This window comes from Gouania willdenowi, unplaced genomic scaffold, assembly GCF_900634775.1.
Source record: "Gouania willdenowi unplaced genomic scaffold, fGouWil2.1 scaffold_312_arrow_ctg1, whole genome shotgun sequence".
NCBI lineage: Eukaryota > Metazoa > Chordata > Actinopteri > Blenniiformes > Gobiesocidae > Gouania > Gouania willdenowi.
Window position 1 is genome coordinate 153,438 of NW_021145073.1, and position 22,735 is coordinate 176,172.

The 22,735-nt window shown below is 36.3% G+C and overlaps 1 protein-coding gene across 1 annotated transcript; it reads right to left on the bottom strand.

Annotated features, from left to right (window-relative positions):
• Positions 1–14: 14 nt before the first annotated feature.
• On the bottom strand, positions 15–21,392 carry LOC114459432 (elongator complex protein 3). The gene is made up of 15 exons (XM_028441685.1): positions 21,250–21,392; positions 20,913–21,012; positions 19,972–20,110; positions 19,108–19,178; positions 18,706–18,769; positions 18,518–18,586; positions 17,060–17,214; positions 12,918–13,079; positions 11,416–11,542; positions 2,933–3,126; positions 2,029–2,119; positions 1,621–1,686; positions 1,266–1,493; positions 815–896; positions 15–257 (listed from the first exon to the last, which is right to left on the bottom strand). Exons 1-15 carry the CDS (start codon positions 21,269–21,271, stop codon positions 175–177), a joined length of 1,653 nt encoding a protein of 550 aa, XP_028297486.1. The 5' UTR covers positions 21,272–21,392; the 3' UTR covers positions 15–174.
• Between the last annotated feature and the right edge of the window lie 1,343 nt (positions 21,393–22,735).

Below are 22,735 nucleotides of genomic sequence, written 5' to 3' on the forward strand. Positions count from 1 at the left end.
ATAACAGGCATGACTGTGGCTCTCCAGGACAGCAGTTGGTAAAAGATTCTTTATTTAAATGTATATTTTATAAAGAGGACAAAAAATAGAAAACAACAGCTTTAAAATAAAAACGTCCAAGCAGCTTCACTTCCTGGGTCTGATAAATCCATCATCGTCCTGTGAGTAACTGAGTCATTGTGGGTTCAGCTTCTTCACCATGTACGGCCCCTCTAGCTCATAACCCATCTTCCTGTAGTAGTTCCTGGTTCCTACACCTGCAGGAGGAGCAGAAACATCAGGTACAGACGTGGACAATGTTTATCACAGCGGGGGCCACATTATGTACATTCATGACTCAGCATTCAGAATAATGACCAAAACAAAGTGTTTTTAGAATAATTTTGTGTGTTTTTCTGTCATTAGTAGATTTGTGTCTTTATTATTCAATCAATTTGAGTCCCTAAAAAATATCATTTTTGTTTTGAAGCCCTTTTTTAATAATCAAACGTTCTGCATTGTATTTGTATTTAAACAGTGAAAGTATAGAATATTGTGTTTAAGAATGTTTTCATTTTAAAAATAATAAAACATTTTCATCAAGCATTTTTTTATTATTAATTACTTAACATTTCAGGCGACCCCAGATGGGGTCACGACCCCAAGGTTGAAAATCACTGCCATAAACAAAGCAGTGATTTAGTTTCAAAGCTCCAAATGTTTATTTTATTCCTTCCTAATCATTATTAATTAAAATAATAAAAATGGAATCATGTTCAGAAATGTGTGATCTAATGTTTTCAAAGACGTTCTAAAGGTAAATAAAAAGTCTGACCTGATATAACAGCCAGTTTATTAGAGCCGTGTTCCTCTGCAGCGATCCTCTCAGCCTCCTCCATCAGCATCATCCCAAAGCCCTGCTCACAGAACCATGGGAACCAGTAACCATAGGAACCACAGAACCATGGGAACCAGTAACCATAGGAACCACAGAACCATGGGAACCAGTAACCATAGGAACCACAGAACCATGGGAACCAGTAACCATAGGAACCACAGAACCATGGGAACCAGTAACCATAGGAACCACAGAACCATGGGAACCAGTAACCATAGGAATTACAGAACCATGGGAACCAGTAACCATAGGAATTACAGAACCGTGGGAACCAGTAACCATAGAAACCACAGAACCATGGGAACCAGTAACCATAGGAACCACAGGAACGTATCAGTCACACTAACCAGAGAAAGCCTAGTTCTGTTCATGGGACAGTGGGGGTCACCTGGTGCTGGAACTTGCTGGGGTCTCTGTTGCTCACGGGGACCACGCTGCCGTACACGTGCAGCTCTCTGACCATGGACACGCCCCCTTTCAGCTCAGGACGGAAGGATTGTGGAGAACAGCGCCGCAGACGCAGGAGTCCGATCAGGATGTCCTGGTCCGGGTCCTCGTAGGACAGGAAGGTCTCCCAGCTGCCGTTGGCCACATAGTCCCTCCTCACTAGCTCCACCTGGTGGAACAAGGAAGCATCTCACGCTCAGAGTACAGATACATCACAGAGCTACCAACGCTGGTTTAGAACAAACTGGAACTTGTGAACAGTTAATCATTCTGGACTCAGGTATGGAACTGGTTACCTGGTACGGTCTGACTTTATGGTGGATCTCCTGAATCCCAACTTCTCTGGTTCTCACGTCACGACACTGGACAAGAAAAAGGAAGAGACGTCAGTTAAACATGTAGCAGCTAGCATCTCAATGCTAAACATGTAGCAGCTAGCACCTCAATGCTAAACATGTAGCAGCTAGCACCTCAATGCTAAACATGTAGCAGCTAGCACCTCAATGCTAAACATGTAGCAGCTAGCACCTCAATGCTAAACATGTAGCAGCTAACACCTCAATGCTAAACATGTAGCAGCTAGCACCTCAATGGAATGTAGTTGCTTAAGCTAATGAATTGTTTTCATTTATTCAGTCAAATACCAAAATACATTTAAACTACAAAACGTTGTCAAATATTGTTTGATATATAAAGGTTCTCACCTCAGTTCCCATGTCCTTCATCCTAGCCAGAGCTAACTCCCTCAGGTTTCCATGTTCAACCCCAGAGCTCACCAGAGGCATAGGGATGTCTCTGAATGAAACAGTAAATAAATACTCATATTTAGAGAATAATGACCAGTGTAATTATTACTGTTATGATAATGATGATATATATTTATGTATTTTGGGGGAAAAACAGCCTGAAAAAAGAAAATGTTTTTCTTATAGAATGTTTTTTATGTTATTAGTGAAAAACGAATAAATAATAAATGATTATTAGACACAGAGCCAAGCTACAATGACCTCATGTAAAGAATTTACAATATTCACGAGTGGTAAAAAACCCCAAAGTTGGGGTCCAAAATAAAAATGCATATAGTCGATAAACATAAGAGGTTTACATCCACGTCTTTAACTTTTCCTCTTTTTTAGAGCAACTAGAAGCAGCACAAGTTGTTATTATGACTGAAAAATCTATTAAATAATCTATAAATCAGTCTGAATGTTTCACTCCAATAGAAAACAATGGATGTTTACAGGAATTGGGGCCGTATGACATCATCAATCACATGATTTAAACATGGAGGAACACAGGCTCTAAAACTGTAAAATAGTCCTGTTTTTAAGAGGAAATAAAATGAAAATGGTAATAATGTGTTTAGATAGACATAGGATCCTTTTAAAAACTGTCCAATTTTAAGTTCTTTCTTTAACTGTAATTTAAAATGTAAAACATCAGGTGGTTTTTGATCCAGTGCATATTATACTATGTTTACCGCCTCTAAAACTGCTGAGTCATTATTAGCAATAAGAGTATGAACTTTTCACCATGAAATATAAAATCTAAACCACATTCCAGGCGTACAGAAAATAAAGTCCCATAATTGACGTAGTGAACGCTGACCTCTGCACCCGGTACACCCTGGTCCAGGGCGGTACCAGGGCTAGGATGCGAGCCACCAGGTCCACCAGCGCGCTGGGCGAGTAGCTCTTATAGCGCCCCGTCTTCCACAGCTCGTACAGCCCCGTGCCTCGGATCACCAGCGTCGGGTACAGCTTCAAACCGTCAGGACGGAACGCCGGATTCTCAAAGAACTCCTGAGACCAACGCACAGAGACACCCGTTAAACGTCAGCGTGAGAGATGCTGAACCCCGTCACAAAGTCACAGTCAGCATTAGTTGGTTTCACATTCATCGACCAAATTGGATTTCTGACAGAAACGGGAAGAAGAAAATGATGTTTCAACCCAAGCATCACGATGAGTCATCAAAGGCAGAGAAAAGAAGAAAAACATTATTTCCTGTTCAGTGTAAACACTGCAGATCAGAGGTTCTCATACGTTATTGGCTCTAGTATAATAATAATAACTATTTGTACTTTTCAATATTAATAAAGTGCTTTACAGCACAAATATCAGCACACATTGAAAATACACAGAAATTGAAATATTCCATTACATCATAAAAGCCTTCCTTTATAAAACGAGGAACAGACTGAAAACCTGATGGTTCCAGAGTTTAGGGGCTCTGATTGAGTCATGATTCTCCCCCTCTTTAAAAACTATTTAAAAACATCTATAGATCATAAAGATGGAATGAATGAGAGAAAACACACTTTTTAAACATTTTGTAAATAAACCCATTTTCATATCAAAAATTTCTGGTGACCCCAAAAACATTATTTTTTCTAGAATTAGTTTTTGATCATTTTTTAGCTCAGATTTTATTTTATTTTTTTATAAATTACACAAAGTAAAAGTATAGAAAGACACAAAAAAAATCATTTGTGGTCATCTCTTACCTGGGGTAAGACATTGACACTACATTTGTTCATTTCCCTCTCTCTCTCTCGAGTACCCCCTGTAGTGCCATTGCGTACCCCTAGAGGCCCCCGTACCCCCATTTGAGAAACACTGAGCTAAGGAACTCCAGAAATCAGATCAATGTAATCTGTTGTTTATCACTGATCTCTGAAGAGGAAGTAAATGTGTTGTATTAACAGTATCTGATTTTAGAAATCAGCTTAAAAACCTTGTGGGTGTAAAATTCCGACGTCATACGGACCAAAAATAAGCAACGTTATTACAATCAAACAATAACAGGTTCCAATAACTTATTTATAGGAGCAGTTTTATTAAAGATTATATTTCTAATGCTACAGTGATAAACATTCAGAGGGTCAAAGGTTAAACACTTCTGTTTCCTCCTCCTTTATTATTCCACATGTTGTAAAAAATCAGCTCCAAACGGGACAATTGGATTTCTCTCGCGTTATGACATCGCGTTGTTTAAACTCCTCCTCCTGACAATCCTGGCTCCTCCTACTCTATAATAATGTGAGCTCCTCCCTCTCAGACTACCTCACAGCTAAAGCAAACATAGCTACGTCAGGTTGATATTAGTTAATATCTTTATGTTCACTTTATAGATAATCCAGTATATAGATAAACTGAAGAGCGCTCACAATCGGTTCCACTTTTAGTAGCCGTTATATCGCCTTGTTTGTCCTTTATGGGATGATCTGACGTGTGTGACTCAATGTGATGCAGCAGTCGGACTAAATAATGGACTATCGTCTTAAATGGAACATCACTGTGGTTAGAGGAGGTGAAGGAAGATTGTTATTGATTTACTGCTGCAGTGTGTGTGTGTATGTTTACGCCCACTCATGCATATGCATCAAAACCCTAAAAACAGTCTGTTTTTAGGAGCGCTCTAAAAGTGACTTTTCAGAGGTTAAAACCACAGAAAACAGGTGAGTTTGGGAAAATAAAGCTCAAATACTGTCGTTGGGGTTCATAGAACACATGGAGATAAATAGTAGAAACTGGACCTTTAGTAATAAACGGAAACGGTCACTAAAGTTAGAATATCCAGAATTAGAAGGTGGATAAGAAGACTTCTGTAGATTCTGCATCACAGCTCTTTGTTGAAAACAGGAGATAAAATAAAGCCGTTTCTGGTTCTGATGGAATTCTCTTATCAGGACGACCGTGACTGACAGGAAGCGTAGAGCTGCACATTCTGCTGCCACTGCCCAGCATGGCTCCCACAAAGAGACGTGAGTACAGCACAAACCAACAGCCAGTGAATGATTCCATGCTATTGCTGCACCCTCCAGCTAACAAACAGATGGAGGCTTCCTCACATTCATGCAACGCAGTGGCAGCCTTCATTTACATCATACAAGGAGCATAGACTTCATTTATATCCAATTAAAAGTCTTCTTTCCATTTTCTACTCATTAGCTTTCCCTGCTAATCCGTTTAAGGATGGATGAGATGAGACACGCACGTCTCAGACAGTCTGCCAAAAAATCATACTGTAGTGCAGGGTTTCTCAAATGTGGGTACATGTACCCTAGGGGTACGCAATGGCACTGCAGGGGGTACATTAGAGAGAGAGAGAGTAGAACATTAACAAATAAAGCTTCAGTGTTGGTTCTGCCCCTAAACTATAAAAACTGTAGAAATATATCTATTCAGGAGCCACTAAATCAGTGTTTTTCAACCTTGGGGTCACCTGAAATTTCTGAAAAATTAAAATAGATTTTTGAATTTTTTTTAATTATTATTATTTTAATTAAAACAACACACAACTGTATTTCTCTTCTTTCTCTTTGTAAAGTCTAGTTCAACTAAAGTTCAGTAAAAATGTGTAACAAAAATGTGTTACATTTGTCACAAGTGTTGTATTTGTTACTCTTCATTGGGAAGTGTTATTATTTATACCGTATTCTGATCATTTTATATCGTAAACTCTATATCGTAATCCATATCATATTGCATGTATTTCATATTGCATTGTGAGTTGACTCGTTTGTTACACCCCTAGTTAAAAATATTGTCTAACAGATGAAAGTCTTAGTTCAGACACTGTCCTAAGTAAAAAACAGATAAACTCACTAATGTATGAGAGTTTAAAGATGATCTGATTGAGATCAATATGTTTGATCTGAGCCACATTTTATAGCCTTTAGATAACTGTAGGTTTCCATTTCACACTGAAACTAATCATCATTATCCTTCAACTCATTTTATTTGATATTTTCTTCCCTAAAACAACATTTCTGAACCCCTGCTGTGTTAATAAATAAAGCACACAACTTTATGGATTCAGAGGGAAATAAAACATCAAGAGACGCTTAGTTTTGGCTTCTGGAGGGAAAATGTTTAAGAACCTGCAGCTTTGCTCGCCACCCTCCTAACCTAACTCACAGGAAGTGTGTCATGGAAGATTAGATATGATGAGGAGACGCAAAGGGAGGTCTGGCCCTGGTTGTATAGTCGAAGTGTCAGTGAGATAAAAGAGAAGAGGAGCAAACTGGAGAGAGACTGAAAGAGTGTGGAGACCAATGACAGCAGGGAGAAGGACCAAGTGAGAGATAATGGAAAAGAAGCAGCGCTGAGTGAAAATACTAGGACTGTTTCAGAAGAAAAAAGAAGAGACAAAGAAAGAACATCTATCTGGAGACAAAAGTGGTGAGAGGACAGGAAACAGAAGTAAAACAAAGACTATACCTCAGTGTCCACATTAAAAACACTCAGATTTACAAGAGCTTCATAAACGTGGACTCACACATAAATACTGTGGACTAACGTAGACACGAGCGAAACTCACAAAACAAGTGTTAAAGGCTTTAAAACCAATAAACATAGATTATACGCTGTAACGTCATCACGTTAAGTCCTTTCAATGGGTTTCTGCTAGGGTGGGACTTTATTGCGTTAATTGCGAATAATTACTTACAGAAAACTAACGCACTCCAAACAGCACGGATCCGTTCTCATTGCACGAGTTCCTCAGTATGCTCATATGTAATGCACAGCCCACAACACAAGAAACAGGAGAACCAGAGGAGAAACTTGTTGCTGTGCTTCAGGAGCGTTAATTTAGTTAAATAAAAACACTCCATAGAAAACTACAGCCCTGTGGTTTGTAAATTCTTAGAGAAAAGTTTGTGGCTCATTGGAGCTCTGCTAGCACCTCAATGCTAACATGTAGCAGCTAGCACCTCAATGCTAACATGTAACTGCTAACATCTCAATGCTAACATGTAGCAGCTAACAGCTCAATGCTAACATGTAGCAGCTAACACATCAATGCTAACATGTAGCAGCTATCAGGGACAATGGTCCTAGTGGAGCAGACAGTGTCTCCAATCCACACTGACACTCAGACAGGGTTCAGAACCAATAATAAATCCATGAGTGACAAATGAACAAAGTCAGTGATAAATGATTGTAGTGACAGTCGACCACTCTGTGGGAGAGGATGTGGGCGGAGCTAGTAGCGCTGCTACAGATAGCATCGTCTGACCCAACTTATCAACTGTTATGTAGAAAAACTATTTTAAACTAAATTCATCATCTTCATCAGTTGTTCTGTTTATTTCATGATATCCACAGATATTATAAATATTTTACACTGTTCAGTTTATATTTCTCTGGAATGTTCTGGACTAAGTGATGTTTTTATTTTTTTAATACAAAAACACATTTGTTTTAGAAAGTTTACTAAACATCCTGAAAAATAACAGAAAATAAGAAAAGTTTTATTTCATGACTAATATTTCTTGTTCAGGTGTTTTAAATCTTTCCTTTATTAAATGTAAATCTCCTTGTTTACAAACCTAATGAGACATGAGGAATCCTGTAATCAGACCTACAGTTAGTGTGTGTATGTGTGAGTCCTAGTTTATTCTAATAGTCATTTACATTGTGTGAATGAGCTCCATGACAGTGACTCACACACTGAGCTCGTCTACTTCCTGCAGCTTCACATCGTGGCTGGGCGTCCAATCAGAGCTGGAGGAGAACCTGCTGTTGAACCACATCACAGGATTGTTTTTGTTGTTGAATAACATCACAGCCTACAGCCTGAGTGACTGTCACTACGTCTGCCAGCTATTTTAAGACACTTTAAGATGCTACATGTGGAACGTTCTGTTATCACGCAGTGTTGAGAAAAGTAGTGATGACGCACTTTGATTCAGAACAAAAGGAGGAAAAAAAGATTCTCCTTTGAAATTTGGTAATACTTTTTTTTTCTAACCATGAACACTAGGGATGTAACAATTCACTCAACTAACGATACGATTCTCTCACAAGTTATTTTACAAAATGGGACTGTAGACAAATGATGACTGAAAAATATTCCTTTATTTTTATTGGAAAAAAAAATAGAAAATACTGTACTATTTTTCTTTATCTTTCATTGTCAAAAGAATCTCTTGATAAACTATTAAAAACAATGCAATTTAACTAAAAATAAATCCTGAATGAAATAAATAAAGGAATAATACAAATGAAGAAGAAGCCTATTAATTTAAATTCTGGTTCTATAGTAAACAATGCAAAACTACATAATAGTTTATTTTCTTTTTAAAAGTGCAACTGAAAATGTATTTGTGCCTTAACAATTGGACTTAAAAAAAACAGTCAGTTTACTGTATTTATATCAGATATTAGTTTGGACCAGCAGAGGGCACTGGTAACCCAGTGGTCGGTTGGCATGCAGATATTCCAGCAGTGAAGAAGAGATGCTATGCTAGCAGCCAGAGCTAATAGAAAAACGTGACTTTTACAGATATTCATGTAATATTACAGATATTCTTCCAGTGCTAAAGGGGTAAGGAATCATTTGTGAACATGTAGAAGGCGATTCCGCCCTCCGCCTACGCTTATAGATGAATAAATTATCTTCGACATGACGCGTGCTATTGTTTGTATCAGGCATTTTCTTCCACGCTACTTGTTTACAATGAGCTGACCAATCGTGGCAAGGTCAGGTTCAACATCACTCTCTAGGTTACCAGTTTGTAATTACAAACAAATACATGGTTGGATAGATTACTGCAGTTTTTATGCACGCAATGCACAGCAGTACCAGTAACATGCAAGTGGGGTTGCCAGGTTGGGAGCCCTCTAGTGGCCAGGGGGCCCTAAGCAGCAGCTTAGTCTGCGTATAGGCTGGGCCGGCTATGATCGGCGCCGACGCCCACGTGTGTGTGACGAGTAGTTCAACCAAAAAAAGGATAAATTAATAGCGCCCTCTGCTGTTTTAAAAAGTACTGCAATTCAATTTTCAGAGTATCGATATGAAGCGTGACACCTATGAATCGATTTTTAACTGCCATCAGGATCATTTAAATGAAGTTGATCAAAACGTAATCAATGAACCTGATCAGATTCAGTAAACCATTGATCCCTGAGGGGTGACACTAATGCTGCTCTCGTACATCTTTATATGACATATTAGGAATAACTTTGTAAATTATACCAGGATTTTCACACACATTTTGGTTGAATTATGCTTTTATTTTTTATTAGTATTTGTTTTGTTTCCTCACAGGAGTTAAAAACCAATAATGTTCTGCCAAACTGCCTCTGAGCTCCTCCCCCCTCCTGATGAGCAGGGGGAGGGGCCAGGTGGAAGCCCCACCCACTTGTGAGTGGGAACACCTGATTCTCTACATGTAATGACACTAATCAGTCACTGTGGTGAATGTTAGCTTAGCAGCTACAGAGGAAATGGTTCTCTACCCTTAATTCTGACTGAACGTTGATGTTTGGATGGACCGCTGGTAAGAACCCCCACATAGAACCACGGGTTTATTATCGACTTCTGTTGCTTGGACAATTCATTCAAAAGTAAAACTGGACAAACTTGGACTTAAACATTGTTTAGCTTGGAAACGTAAGTTAAATTAATCTGTTGTTCATTTATTTATTACCTGTTTGTTTAAAAGACAATTCAAGAAATGTTTGAGTTTAATACTTGTTTAATTTAAAGATGAATGAAGCTTGTTTCAGGTGCCATGTGAACTGTGTATTAAAACTACACTGGGTTTATGTGAAATACTAATAAGTTCAGATCAAATGGTTAAAAGTAGTTTAATGCCATTAAAATGCTGTGGTTTATAACTGGTAAAGTATTAAGTTAACTTACTTTTATCAATTTGATTTTATTAAAAATGTGTGGTTAAAAAGAACAACTATAATATAGGATTTGTTAAGAATAAATACTAAGCACACATGTTAAATACTGTGAAAATGTGGTTGTTAAAATGCTAGTGATTTAATATAATTAAGATTAAAAGTGGAAAATTATGTTTAGAAAAAATGGTACTGATTTAAAACGGTAAAAACTAAAATGAAAAAGTTAAAAAGCTAAATGTGGTTTTAAGGATTGAATGATTGTCTAATAGTTGTTGTTGTTCTGTGTATTTTCATCTAAGCTGATGTACCTACAAATAATACTTTCAATAAAAAGAGAAGTAATTGAAGGTCTGTTTCAGGGTTGTACTCAATTACATTTTTCAATTACAATTACATTTTCAATTACCTGCGTTCAATTACAATTACAGTGACCAGCATTTTTCCAATTACAATTATTTTTTTTATCCTCAGAAAGACAATTACGTTCTCAATTACAAAAAATCTACAACAATTAATCACAATTCCTGAGCCTGAAATAAATAACCTAATAAAAGTTAACCTTCCTCTTGTGTTAGCTTCCTGTTAGCATCTCTAATGGTAACGGGTCCTAAATCAGCTGTAAAATACACTAAAAACTAATATCTATCATTAATTTATTTCCTATCTATTGATTACATTGTTAGACTTCATAATTAATGAAAATATAGGTTTTAATAGTTATGGTGTGGGCGTCTGAGCCTTTTTTGTGTCACTGTACCCCTAAAATTATATTATTTTAAAAAGGTAAAATTTGGGAAAGCTTTATGAAACAGATTTTAATAATTATTAACTACATCTGTGTAGAACTGTAACATGGTTCCACAGTTTTGCGTAAAATCATAATAGACCACTTTTATAGACTGGCAATTACAAATACATTAGAGATTTCAATTATAATTACGCCATAATTGTAATTAAAGATCAATTACAATTATAACAGAACCCAATCCTGGTTCTTTGAGTGAAGTCCAGGAAAAAACATCCAGTAAAAACAAACGTCACGTCAGGAACAGCACAAAATTTAGACAGACATGACAAAGATATTCTATAAAATGATCAAATATTTTTAAATAAAACACAAAATTTGGAAAAAATAAAATGGAAATTGCAAAAAATAAATTTAAATGTATTCAGCTTTAAACTTCATTTCCATCCTGCATCAACCAATTTCACATCCAACGTAAAACTGAGGCCGACTCACTTCAAACAGTTATATTTAGGGCCTTACAGTATAAAATCATTCTATTTTTGTCCAAATTCTGTGACTTCCACATTAATTTTTTAAAATTCCGCTTTTTTAAGAAAAATCTATCTTTTTTTCCCAGAAAAATATGGTTTTTAACTCCTGTAAGGAAACAAAATAGATAATAAAAAAGAAAAACATTAGAATAAAGGTAAAGTGCTTACAATGAACTGCTCCACGTCCCTCTCCATGCCAACGTTGGGCAGGTCTGGCATCATGTGCGCCACCACTTTAAAACCAGCGTCCTTCGCCAGGTGGAACGACTCACACACAGCTCGCACTGTGTGGCCTCTGCAGGAAAAACACGTTAGGAAAACATTTTGATTTCAGCATTTCAGGGACCATAAGGCTGTGTCCTAATATTCTTCCTATCTCCTTTCCTATCCACTTTTCCTTTAACCTAGGAAGTGTTTAAGTAGTGGCCATAAGAAGCGTTCCAATTCTCTTTGAGCTAAGGAAAGGAGGCTCAATGCTTCCTTTATAACCTCCTTTAGCCTAGGAAGCACTGACACATCCTTTACCAATCTAGACCACATAATGATGACCCACAATTCATTGCAGCGACAACATTTTAAGGGAAACTCACCATGACATTAAACAGACACTCGGTGGTTCTAGAAAAATAGATCAGAGGCTTTTTTAATCCACTTTGTTTTATTCAATGTATTTAATTTACCTAGGAATGCTTTGTGTGGTTGAACATGTGTATTTCTACAACATTATGTAGTATAAATGAAGCTATTTCATAACATTTTATTTATTCTGGATTAATGTTAATTAGTGAGTGGAAGGTGAGTGTGATCAACCATTCTCAATGTGACACTCTTTTAGTTTACCTTTAGTTCCTGGTAGCCTGGTAACCTCTTCCTTTGATTTATGACATATTTATTATTATATCAGTGGTTAGAGGCACAGGGGGAGGAGTTAGAAATGTGCTTTTAGTCCATTTTAGGAAATGTGTAGTCACTAACCTTATTATTATTATTATTATTATTACGTCACCTAGTGGAAGTGCGTCTGATTTTCTAAACCAGGGTTTCTCGAATACGGGCACATGATGGCACTACAGGGGGTATTTAAACGAGAAAGTGTGAAATGAATAAATAAAGTGTCAGTGTTGGTTCCGCCCCAAGTGTGAGATAACTGGAAATGATAAAAACTAAAGAAATATATCTATTCAGAAGCCACTAAATCAGTGTTTTTCCACCTTGAGGTCGGCTGAAATTTCTGAAAAATTAACAGATTTTTTAAATTATCATTATTCAATATTTTTTATTAAAACACGCACCTGTTTTTCTATACTTTCACTTTGTGAAATATAAATCTAGTTCAACTAAAATGCAGTAAAAAATTTGAGATCAAAAAAATATCTGACGTCACCAGAAATTCTTGATAAATACTGTTTATTTTAAAATGTGTGTTATCACTGATTCATTCCATTATTATGATCGATTGATGTTTTTCAATAGTTTAATAAGCCAAAAGTGTTTGAGAACAGGAAGTCATCGAACACCTTTCCGTAACGTCATCCACAGGGTTAAGATAAAGTGGACATGAATAAAATAAAATATTAATAATAAAAAAGAGAGGATAGGAAAGGAGATAGGAGGGACTATTCAGCCACAGCCTGAACCTTATCACGTCTTATTTCTTATCTCACACACACCTGTTGGTGTCTCGAGCCACGTCCTCGTACACACTCTGCACCCCTATCTCCAGCCGAGTGCAGCCATAGCCCAGCATGTCGCTGAGGTGTCGCTTCAGGCAGTAGTCGGGTCGCGTCTCGATGGTGATGCCCACGCACTTGGTGTTACTGCGCTCAGAGTACCTGCAGAAACACACAAAAACACTCATTTTAGATGCTTTTTGTCAGCTCAGATCCATTTTAAGGACACATTGTTTCTACTTTGTTAAAATAATGTCTTTTTAATTCCAAACAGTCCAATATTTGAAGGCTTCTCAGTGAGTGAAACATATTACTGGGATCATTAGGCAACATCAATTTCCATGCTGTGAGAAGGCGCGGCTCATTACGTACACAGCTCTAAGGCTTACCTCACATTAAGGACGAGCTATAAAAAAAAAACAATAACGGAGAAAAAAGTGCTTGGAACGCAAAAAAATCTGAAATGACACATTAATGAGTTTTGTTCTACATCAAAAACATTAATAACTTCTAATGAGCTTCCCACGTTTCTCACTCCAAACGTCCTAAAGCAAAAAACGTCACGTAGAAAACAGTGCGTGAGTGTTTTAGAGAACATTAAAAGTGCAACTCTAACAAATGTTTATATCCAAGAATGAAAATGATCCATAACAATTAGTAGTGTGTTATTTTTTATGATGTAATTATAATCATAATTGTAATTTAAACAAATCTGTGACTGTGACATGATTCTTGTATATATCTATCATATTTGTATTAATATTATTTTGTGTGCACTTGTATTATTTAATCTTTTTTAAAGGCAAGGTAGGTAATGTTCATGTTCTAAATAAAGTTGGAGAAAATTAGAGCAAAATATTTGAAGGAAATTCACATGATTAAAGCTGATTAGCCTAGCAGATATGTAGCAATATTAGGCTAATATGTTTCACTTCTAGAAGAAAGCTTGAAAATACGTACATGGGAGGTTGAGTTTACTGAATCTATTTTTAATGGATACACGCTCATCAAGAAATCCAAGATGGCCGCTATCAGTATTTGGATATTTTGTCATAACTTTGGTTCTATTAAACAAATAAAACATGATCTCAGTGGTGAATTATAGGTTTTCAGGGTCAAGGAATTTCATAAATTGTGCTCAGAGCAAGATCCAAGATGGCCGCCATCCGTATTAGGAATTTCTATCTTACCATAACTTTGGTTCTGTTAGACGTAGAAACATCTTTGTGGCAAAATGTAGGTTTATGGGGACAAAGATTGTCATGAAATACTTTAAAATACTGTAAATTTCATCCAGAGCAAGATACAAGATGAGCAACACAACACTTTACACATGGAAAGAGTGAAATTGTGCTTTATTTGCAGCCACAACTGTATGACAACAATGACTTTTATAAGGTGAATAATTTGATTTAAATACCCATTAAAACATGAATTAATAAATCTATTTTCATTTATTTCTCAGGAAGATTATATCCATAGTATTTAAATAAATGAAACAAGTGATTAAATTATTTTGCCATCTGACGGCCATCTTGGATTCCTTGATTTTGAGTGGAACCATTGGTTTACCAGTGTGGATTCCATTAAAAATAGATTAATTTACTCAAAAACCTCCATGTACAAATGTTCATGTTTTCTTCCAGAAGTGAAACATCTTTTTCATTTTTCTGTCGGGTTAAATGTCTTAAGCAGAAATAACAAGCTAAAAGATTTCAAGCACAATGGGAAACAAATGGAAAAGGTTCTATTAAAGGTGTAACATTGTAGCAGCTCTGAGATATAAAACCATTAATGTGACTAAGTGTTTCATTTAGCTTCTCTTTACTGTGACTATTAAAACTAGTTCCAACTAATGAAGCAATCAAAACAAACCAACTTTCTTTTTCAAAGTCTATTAGTCGGTAAGTTTGCTTCATTCTTGGTCTTAATAGATGATCAAACTTTAGATGTATTTCAGTCATTGATCATGATCAGAAGAAGCTGATACTGTATCTGCTGCCTGATTTACACCAATCACTGACTTTATGCTCCACAGACCATGATCAGATTGTCTGAGATGAATCAATAAAAACTCTATTATCTGCTGCTGTGATGGGATGAGGAGCGAGGGTGCACGTGGTGGGAAACATGGAGGTGAACATGGGCGATAGCAGTGGGTCACAGATAAGGTTGGTCCCTCAGCAGACGGAGAGCGTCCTGGTAGGACGTGTAATCACTGTAATCATAGCAGCTGATAGCACAACACTATCACACACAGCACGTAGCACTGGAGGAACACATTCACACCAAGTTCATTCTTAGGTCTGAACAGGTTTAGGAAAGTTAATATCTGCTGTAGTGGAGCGAGAAGGAGGGGCGGGGCAAACGCTACTATTTAATCTGTAGCAAAGGAGATAATGAAAGAAACCAAACACATTCATGCTGTGACTTTGAAAACAACTTCAGGTTGACCTTCATTCACAGCCTCACTGGGAGAGGGAGGAGTCAATGGGTGGGGGAGGAGTTAACCGAGGAAACTGGAAACCAAAGGTGGAACAAGTCGCTGCTTCTCAAGTCATGTCACTCAAGTCCAAATCAAGTCAATCACGGAATCGACCAATGAAAACGGTTAAACGCGGAAATGGACAGAATCAACATGAAACGCTATCATCGTGAGTCAAGGAAGGAACGTTTTTTTTTATTATAGGAGAATGTTCCAGGGAGCGCTCATTAGGTGCACCGCCCTCCCCCGTCCCGTCCGCATTAAACACCTCCTAAACCGCCACAAACACTGTCTAAACTGTCAAACTACGCAAATGATCCCTGACTCCTAAATACAGAGCCACCAGTGCCCGTTTAACTTTGCTGTCTTTGAAGCTCCGCCCATTTCCCGTGTAGCGCAGCGTCGCTCCGTGAAAACATGACTCAGCATTAATAATTATTAAACATCTCATCAGAGCTACAGAAGATCTGTGGATAAAGTTGTTGTGGACGAGATCATCAATACCAGGAATTGTAGAGTCTGAAACATCGTAGATTATTGATAACTTCTGATACTGTACAATATTCTGACCTGATGCGTAATGTGTCCATTTATTTTTGTGTTATTATTACGGTCTGGAATGATGTCATTAGGATCATTTAAATTAAGTTGATCAAAACTTAATCAATAACCCTGATCAGATTCAGTAAACCATTGATCCCTGAGAGGAACTATGGTGACATTAATCTTTATGACATAAATAATAAAAAAGGAGCAGACAGAATAATCTGTCACAACAACTTATATCTACTTTTTAATTGTATTTATTTTTGACATACATTACTGTTTAATTATAATTTATTAGTATTTATTTTGTTTCCTCACAGGAGTTAAAAACTATTTTCTGAGAAAAAATGTATAAATATTTCTAAAAAAATTAATGAAAGGTATAAAACACAAAATTTTGGGGAAGAAAAACAGATTATAGGGCTGTACAAAAGTCCTCAACTTTAATTATCTTCTATTAATTTGGCACAATTTCAAATACAACAAAACATAATATCAACAGTGGACAGACATTAATAGAAATGAAACCACTTTACACCCGTGGTTCTCAAACATTTTTGGCTCAAGCGCCGTCATTTCCGGGCTATTGAACGCACCGCTGTATTGGCCGCATTCCAATGATTTAGCAATTTTCCAAGAAAAATTCCTACAAAGGCTGTGTTATCACCTATTGACCTTCAGATGAGTCAGCCAATCAGAACAGACTGGTAGCAGAGCCGCTGGACTTTCTGATGAGTTTCCATCTCCACATGAAGTCTCCTCCTGACTGCTCCATGTCTGCATATCAGTCCATTTACAGCTTTTTGCTAGGGGTGCACCGATTGCAATTTTCTGGCCGATCCCGATTTATCAAACACCTTAAATGTTCCAATCATATTTTATTATAAAACCTTCAACAATACCTGTGAATAATACAAAACGTGTTATTTTACACTGGATATAAACACAGTGAATGCTGCTTCATATTCAATCATTTTTGTTGATTTTTAATGTAATATTGTCGCCAGAGTCATCTCAACGTCCAAAAAATATGTCATAAAAAAAGACTGAAGCGGGACGCGAACCCATCGCTTCCAAGAACGGTGTCATAACTCACTATTAATATTATTACCTGACGGCCTCGACCACGTTGTTGGACGTGTGTCCTGACAGGGCGTCGTGCAGGTTCCTGATAAAGTAGTCTCTGTAGTCCTCAGGTAGAGCCATGAAGGTTCCACCCATCACTATGAACTCCACTTTATCCACAGTGTGACCCAGCTGCTTCAGCTGTAGAGCACATTTATGTCTTCATTAAACCCCCATTAGCTTCCACCGTGGTGGGTGCTGATCTCCATAAAAAAGATTCTAGTACATATAAGAACAGAAAAATTATACCAACAATGACATTAAATAATACATGATTTATACATTAAGAGTGGTAAAAAATATGATTTTAAATATTTTTTTAAAGATGCATAAAGTTGACCTGCCTTTGGCAATTTGTTCCATAAGTGAAACTATTTAAAAAAGACAGACATTTGTAAATAGTTTGAGTTTTGTATGAGTGGATATGATGGGACTGATTGATCTTTTCTGGGTTGGCCAGTTAAAATAATCTTCTGTATAAATATTATTAAATAATAATGTGTTTTAGTTTGAATGAGGTCAGAACTTAGATATACGAGTAGTAGAGTAACTACTGATCATAGAGCTTTGTGACATTTAAAGCTGCTCAGGTCCATAAATCCAACGTGTGAATCAGAAACAAAGAGAACAGATGATGAATGAAGCCATAAAAAGGGTCAGGAACCCATGACACTCATTAGAAACGTCATCAAAGCCCTGGCAGCACACGCTGATTTGTGAAAATGGTTCTAAGACCACTGCAGTGGTTCTCAAAGTGTGGGATGCGCCCCCTGGTGGCGCAACAAACGGGAGATTTTAAATCTTCTAAAAAACATTTTCTTCATTGATCAATAAAGATAATTAACATTAAACACAATGAGAGTAATAATGAAAACCTAAAACTGTAACAGAGTTTAAAAGAGCATTAAATGATTAGAGCAGGAACTAAATGTAAAAACAATGATTTACGTCAGCGGAACAATAAACCAACTTTGACTTAAATTAATTTCCTTTCAGATTTTTTAAATCTTTTTGTTGCAGTTTGCTAAAATGTATTTCATTTTCTGTATTTTTCACTAATGCACTATTTGTTCTTTATATTTTGAGTTTTCTTTTTAAAACAATAATTAATTAATTGACTGTTTAAATCATTATTTGAGTATTTTTCTTAGTAAAACAAAAAGAAAAAAATATGAATTATTAACTCCCTGAAATTGTGCAAAAAATCCTCAATATACAATTAATTGTGTTAACTATTATAATGAAGTATATATATTTTGATGCACAATATAAATGTATTTCCTTTTTCTTTTCTTAATCTTTCAGACTTCTGCATTTAAACATTTGTTTTTTTATGCAGGTGATAATTAGTGTAATTAATTTTTTGATGCATTCTGAAACCTGTTAGTTCATTAAACAGCACTACATGGAGGTGTTTGAGTCAGGAAATAAAACAGATCCAGACCTGCTCCACTCTGTGTCGGGTCTGAAGGTACGGGTCGTAACGTGCTCTGATGGCTCTCATTGAGGTTGGCTATCAGACAAACAAATCAAATAATTATTCAAAAACACTTAAAAAGCCTTTTCACAAAAATTCAACAAAGAATAACCAGCATTAGAACTCATAACCTATGAGAACATCCTGTTCCTCACCTCATAGCCTGTGTAAGACTGAGTAGAATACTCAAAGTCAGAGTCTGGTCCTCCAGGACAGTAGCTGTGAGTGACATGAAAAAAAACATATTTAAACCAACATCTGCAGTATTATCCTATGTTTTTATTTTTGTTCTTACGTTCTGGTCTTATAGTGTGTTGCTGAAAATGTGAAGTTCCCTCTGGGATCAATAAAGATGTTTTCTATTCTATATTTGCTACTAATGAAGGCACTGACAGATAACTACTGCCCTCTAGAGCCAGAACACAGGAACTGTAGATACTTTTATACATGAGCAACATTAGCCACGGTAATGTTTTCAGTGGTGGGACAGCATTAAAAATAATGTAAGTAGATGAAAACCAAATCCCTGTGTGTTATAAATTAAAGTCCGTACTCACACACAGATGTTTCCTGTGAAGCTGATGTGAGGACATCTGTGTGGTTTACACATCACAGCTACTACGGCGATCTGTGACAGAGAAACACAAAACAAATTGTTTCACATTTAACATTTGTACTTTATTTATTTGTTTATTTACTCATTGGAGGATAAGCCCCTTGAGATGGAACATCTCGTTTTCGAGGGGGTCCTCAACTTACATAAAATGACAGATACCGCAGAGCAGACAATACAATAAATACAATATTTCAAAAATAATAAATACAACAAAATATAGATAGACACACACACACACACACACACACACAGTATACATTTAACAGTTGATCAAAACAGTAAATATTTTATACAAAAATAAACAAGTAATATTAGTGATATCATTAATAGTATCTATCTAATGATAGTAAAAACTTTCATTAGATTAAATGAATAAAAAAGGTTTAGGTTACACAGAATGAGTAAATATAATGAGTAGAAAATAAAAGCAAAATTTCCACAGAACCAAAAACACACTTTTGGACCATTTCTGGCTACAAATTTTCAGTGGCTGAATTTTTGGCCCGTCACTATTTTTTATGTGTCATTAATACTAGTTCACGTAAACACTGTCCTTCTGCTCGTGACATGGCTCCTCTTTCAGATTTTAAACCAAACATGACCACCTAGTGAAACATTAGTCATTTTTCAAATAATTTTCATCTTAAAACGTGTTTTTATTAAAAACTGTAGAAACATGAATCAGCATTCAAACCGTTCTGGTTTAATATTAATGGAGGGTTCTTATGTGTTTAATCCAGTGGTTAAATAAATACTTCACAGAGTAGATCATGAGGAGAATGTGCTGTTGTGTGATGGTTCTCACCCCACTGGCAGTGCGGATAGGTTTAGCTTTCAGTTTGGGTACCAGAGCCCTACGGTACTGGGGAGGGACAGCAGCGATGATGTCCACAAGCCGAGGCTGAGCTTCAAGTCCATACTTAGCAGATGTTTTGGTCTTCACTCTGGAATACAGATAAATGTATCAATGATCAACGGTACAGTGCTTCCTATAATGAGATGAAGTACTTTTGTATTTTGCTATTTTACATTCATCTCTATTTGTTCTAAGAACCCAAAAACATAGTATTTGAGGTTTATTTTGCCAAACACCTGTTTTCCAAAGTTTTAGCCTCTGAAAAGTCACTTTCTGAGCAGTTCTATAAAAAGGCTGTTTTGGGGCCTTCATGCATATTCATGAGTGGGCATGAAGTCTGATTGGTCAGGAGGCGGAGCTTTTACACTCACTGATCTCTCATCCAGATCATAACCTGTGACTTAGCATAAGTTACCATGGTGATTTACCTCTGTAATAAGTTAACCAGCGTCGAAGTACAGGTGTGTGTGTTGCTGCTCTGCTAAAGTGCTAATTATTACCTCCTATTAGGGCTGGGCAATATTGATCATAATTCACATCTCGTATTTTTTTCCAAATGGTGATATACGATATAAATCTCAATCATTTTAACTCAAAGTCTGACCAGAAAGATAATAAAGGGGTAAATTTGCTGATACAAAATGTCACAGATATTTATTATCAAACCATTTGAGTATTCTCTCCTCTGAGGGACAGCACGTGTGAGTGAGTTGAGTAGTGTATCTCGTTTAGATGGTCTGTGTTAGAACGCACTCATCTAAACTTTAGATGTTCTGAGAAATAGAAAAAGCAGCGACTCTCAAAACCAGTAATTTATTAAAAATAAGATGAAATAATGATATATCGATATCTCCTAATATTGATGACGAACATCTGTTTGATGCTCTTACTTGTTGAGGTTGATGTCTTTTCCTTCCTCGTGAGCTTCAACAAGCTGCTGAATGACGTCAGCGATGGTCATCATCATGAGCTCTGCTTTGCTTACGTCACCTAAAAAACAGTAAAACACAGTTAATACTAAATCACAACCTTGTATCTATCTATATATTAGCTTCACACTTAGAGGAGAACATTCTACAAAACTTATGACGATGTTTATATCGCAGCGGCTTAAAAAGAACCACATGAAGTGTCTGTACAAGGCTAAACTACAGTTAGCATTAGCCCTAGCACACACGCACTATAAGTGATTATTAAAGTAAAAAAGACGCACTGACACACACTTACTCTTTTTCTTTGGTTTGCCCATGTCTTCTTTAACACGTAGATCAGTTTATTAAGATAAGGATGTATTTGTTAGCCCATACACGTCTGTATTTAAACCGTTAGCATCATAGACCGGAAGTAAACAAGTCCATGCTGGAGAGAAACACTGCCGTAAAGCAGAGACAACTGTCGTGAAGTGGCGCAAACCACTCTGGAATATATAAAATGTTTATAAAGCTTGTTTAAAGTAATGCTCGCCATTACAGTTGGATTAAAATGCATGAATACACTTTTAACGAGTTAAGATAAATAGTCTGACATACTTTAGATCGGAAGTGATTTCCTTCCTCAATAGGTGTTGTGGTAAAATGTGATCATCAGCCACATGGAGACCGTCTTTCACGAGAACGCGCAGAAATCACGTTGAGCACTTTTCCTTCACCTGTAAATATACATAAAATAACAGTTTATAGAAAAAAGGAAAGTTACTGTAATTATTGATTTAATATCTATTGGTTATTCTGTAAGTCTCAGTGTGTCCCTGTCAGAGGTGAAAGTAATGGATTACAAGTACTCACGTTACTGTAAATGAATTGCTTTATTAGTACTTGTACTTTTTTGAGTATATTTTTAAATAATAAGTAAAGATGACTGAGAAAACATGATCCATTGTGTAAATAACCAAATAATTCAGTTGTGGTTATCTCAGTAGGGTTGGGGTAACCCTTATAATATATATGATTAAAAAAATAGAAACTTTTAATGTGAATTATTTATTGAAATTAAGCAGAATATGGGAGCAATTTTAATCACTTCTTGTATCATATCCACACATAAATATTGGCATTCATGCAGCATAATACACTAAAAAAAAACTAGTTTTATTTGGAAATAGAACATTACAATTATTCAACTGGCGTTTCATTCAATTTGATAAAAATTCAATAAAACTTTACGTTACTTTTCAATGCTTGTAAAACACGATGGAAATCATTTTTACTCTCAAATTGTTGAAAGAAACCAAATTTTTCCAAATACTACTCAATTCCCAAATTATTTGACTAAATTCCCCACATTAAATGTGGATATTGTCTGAGCATTATGTACTTATGTACTGTAGTTACGACATTATTCTCAAAAATTTCGACTTACTTACCGTAAAAATATTTTTCCATCAAAATGAGCCTTAATCCCTTCCGTATACTCCATAATGTTAAACATGGAAATGCAAAGTAGCACTGATGTTGAAATTGTTTGATTCTCAACCTCTGTGGCCCACTTTAGATCAACGCATCAAAATTTGGCCCCTGAAATAAAATGAGTTGGAAACTCCTGGGCAGGGGTGGGGTCAATTACATTTACCAGCTTTGTTCCAATTACAATTAAATTGCATCATCAGAAAGTTGATTACAATTACATTCTCAATTACTACATTTTAATTACAATTAATCACAAATACTGATCCTGAAATAAACAACCTAATAAAAGTTAATCTTCCTCTTGTGTT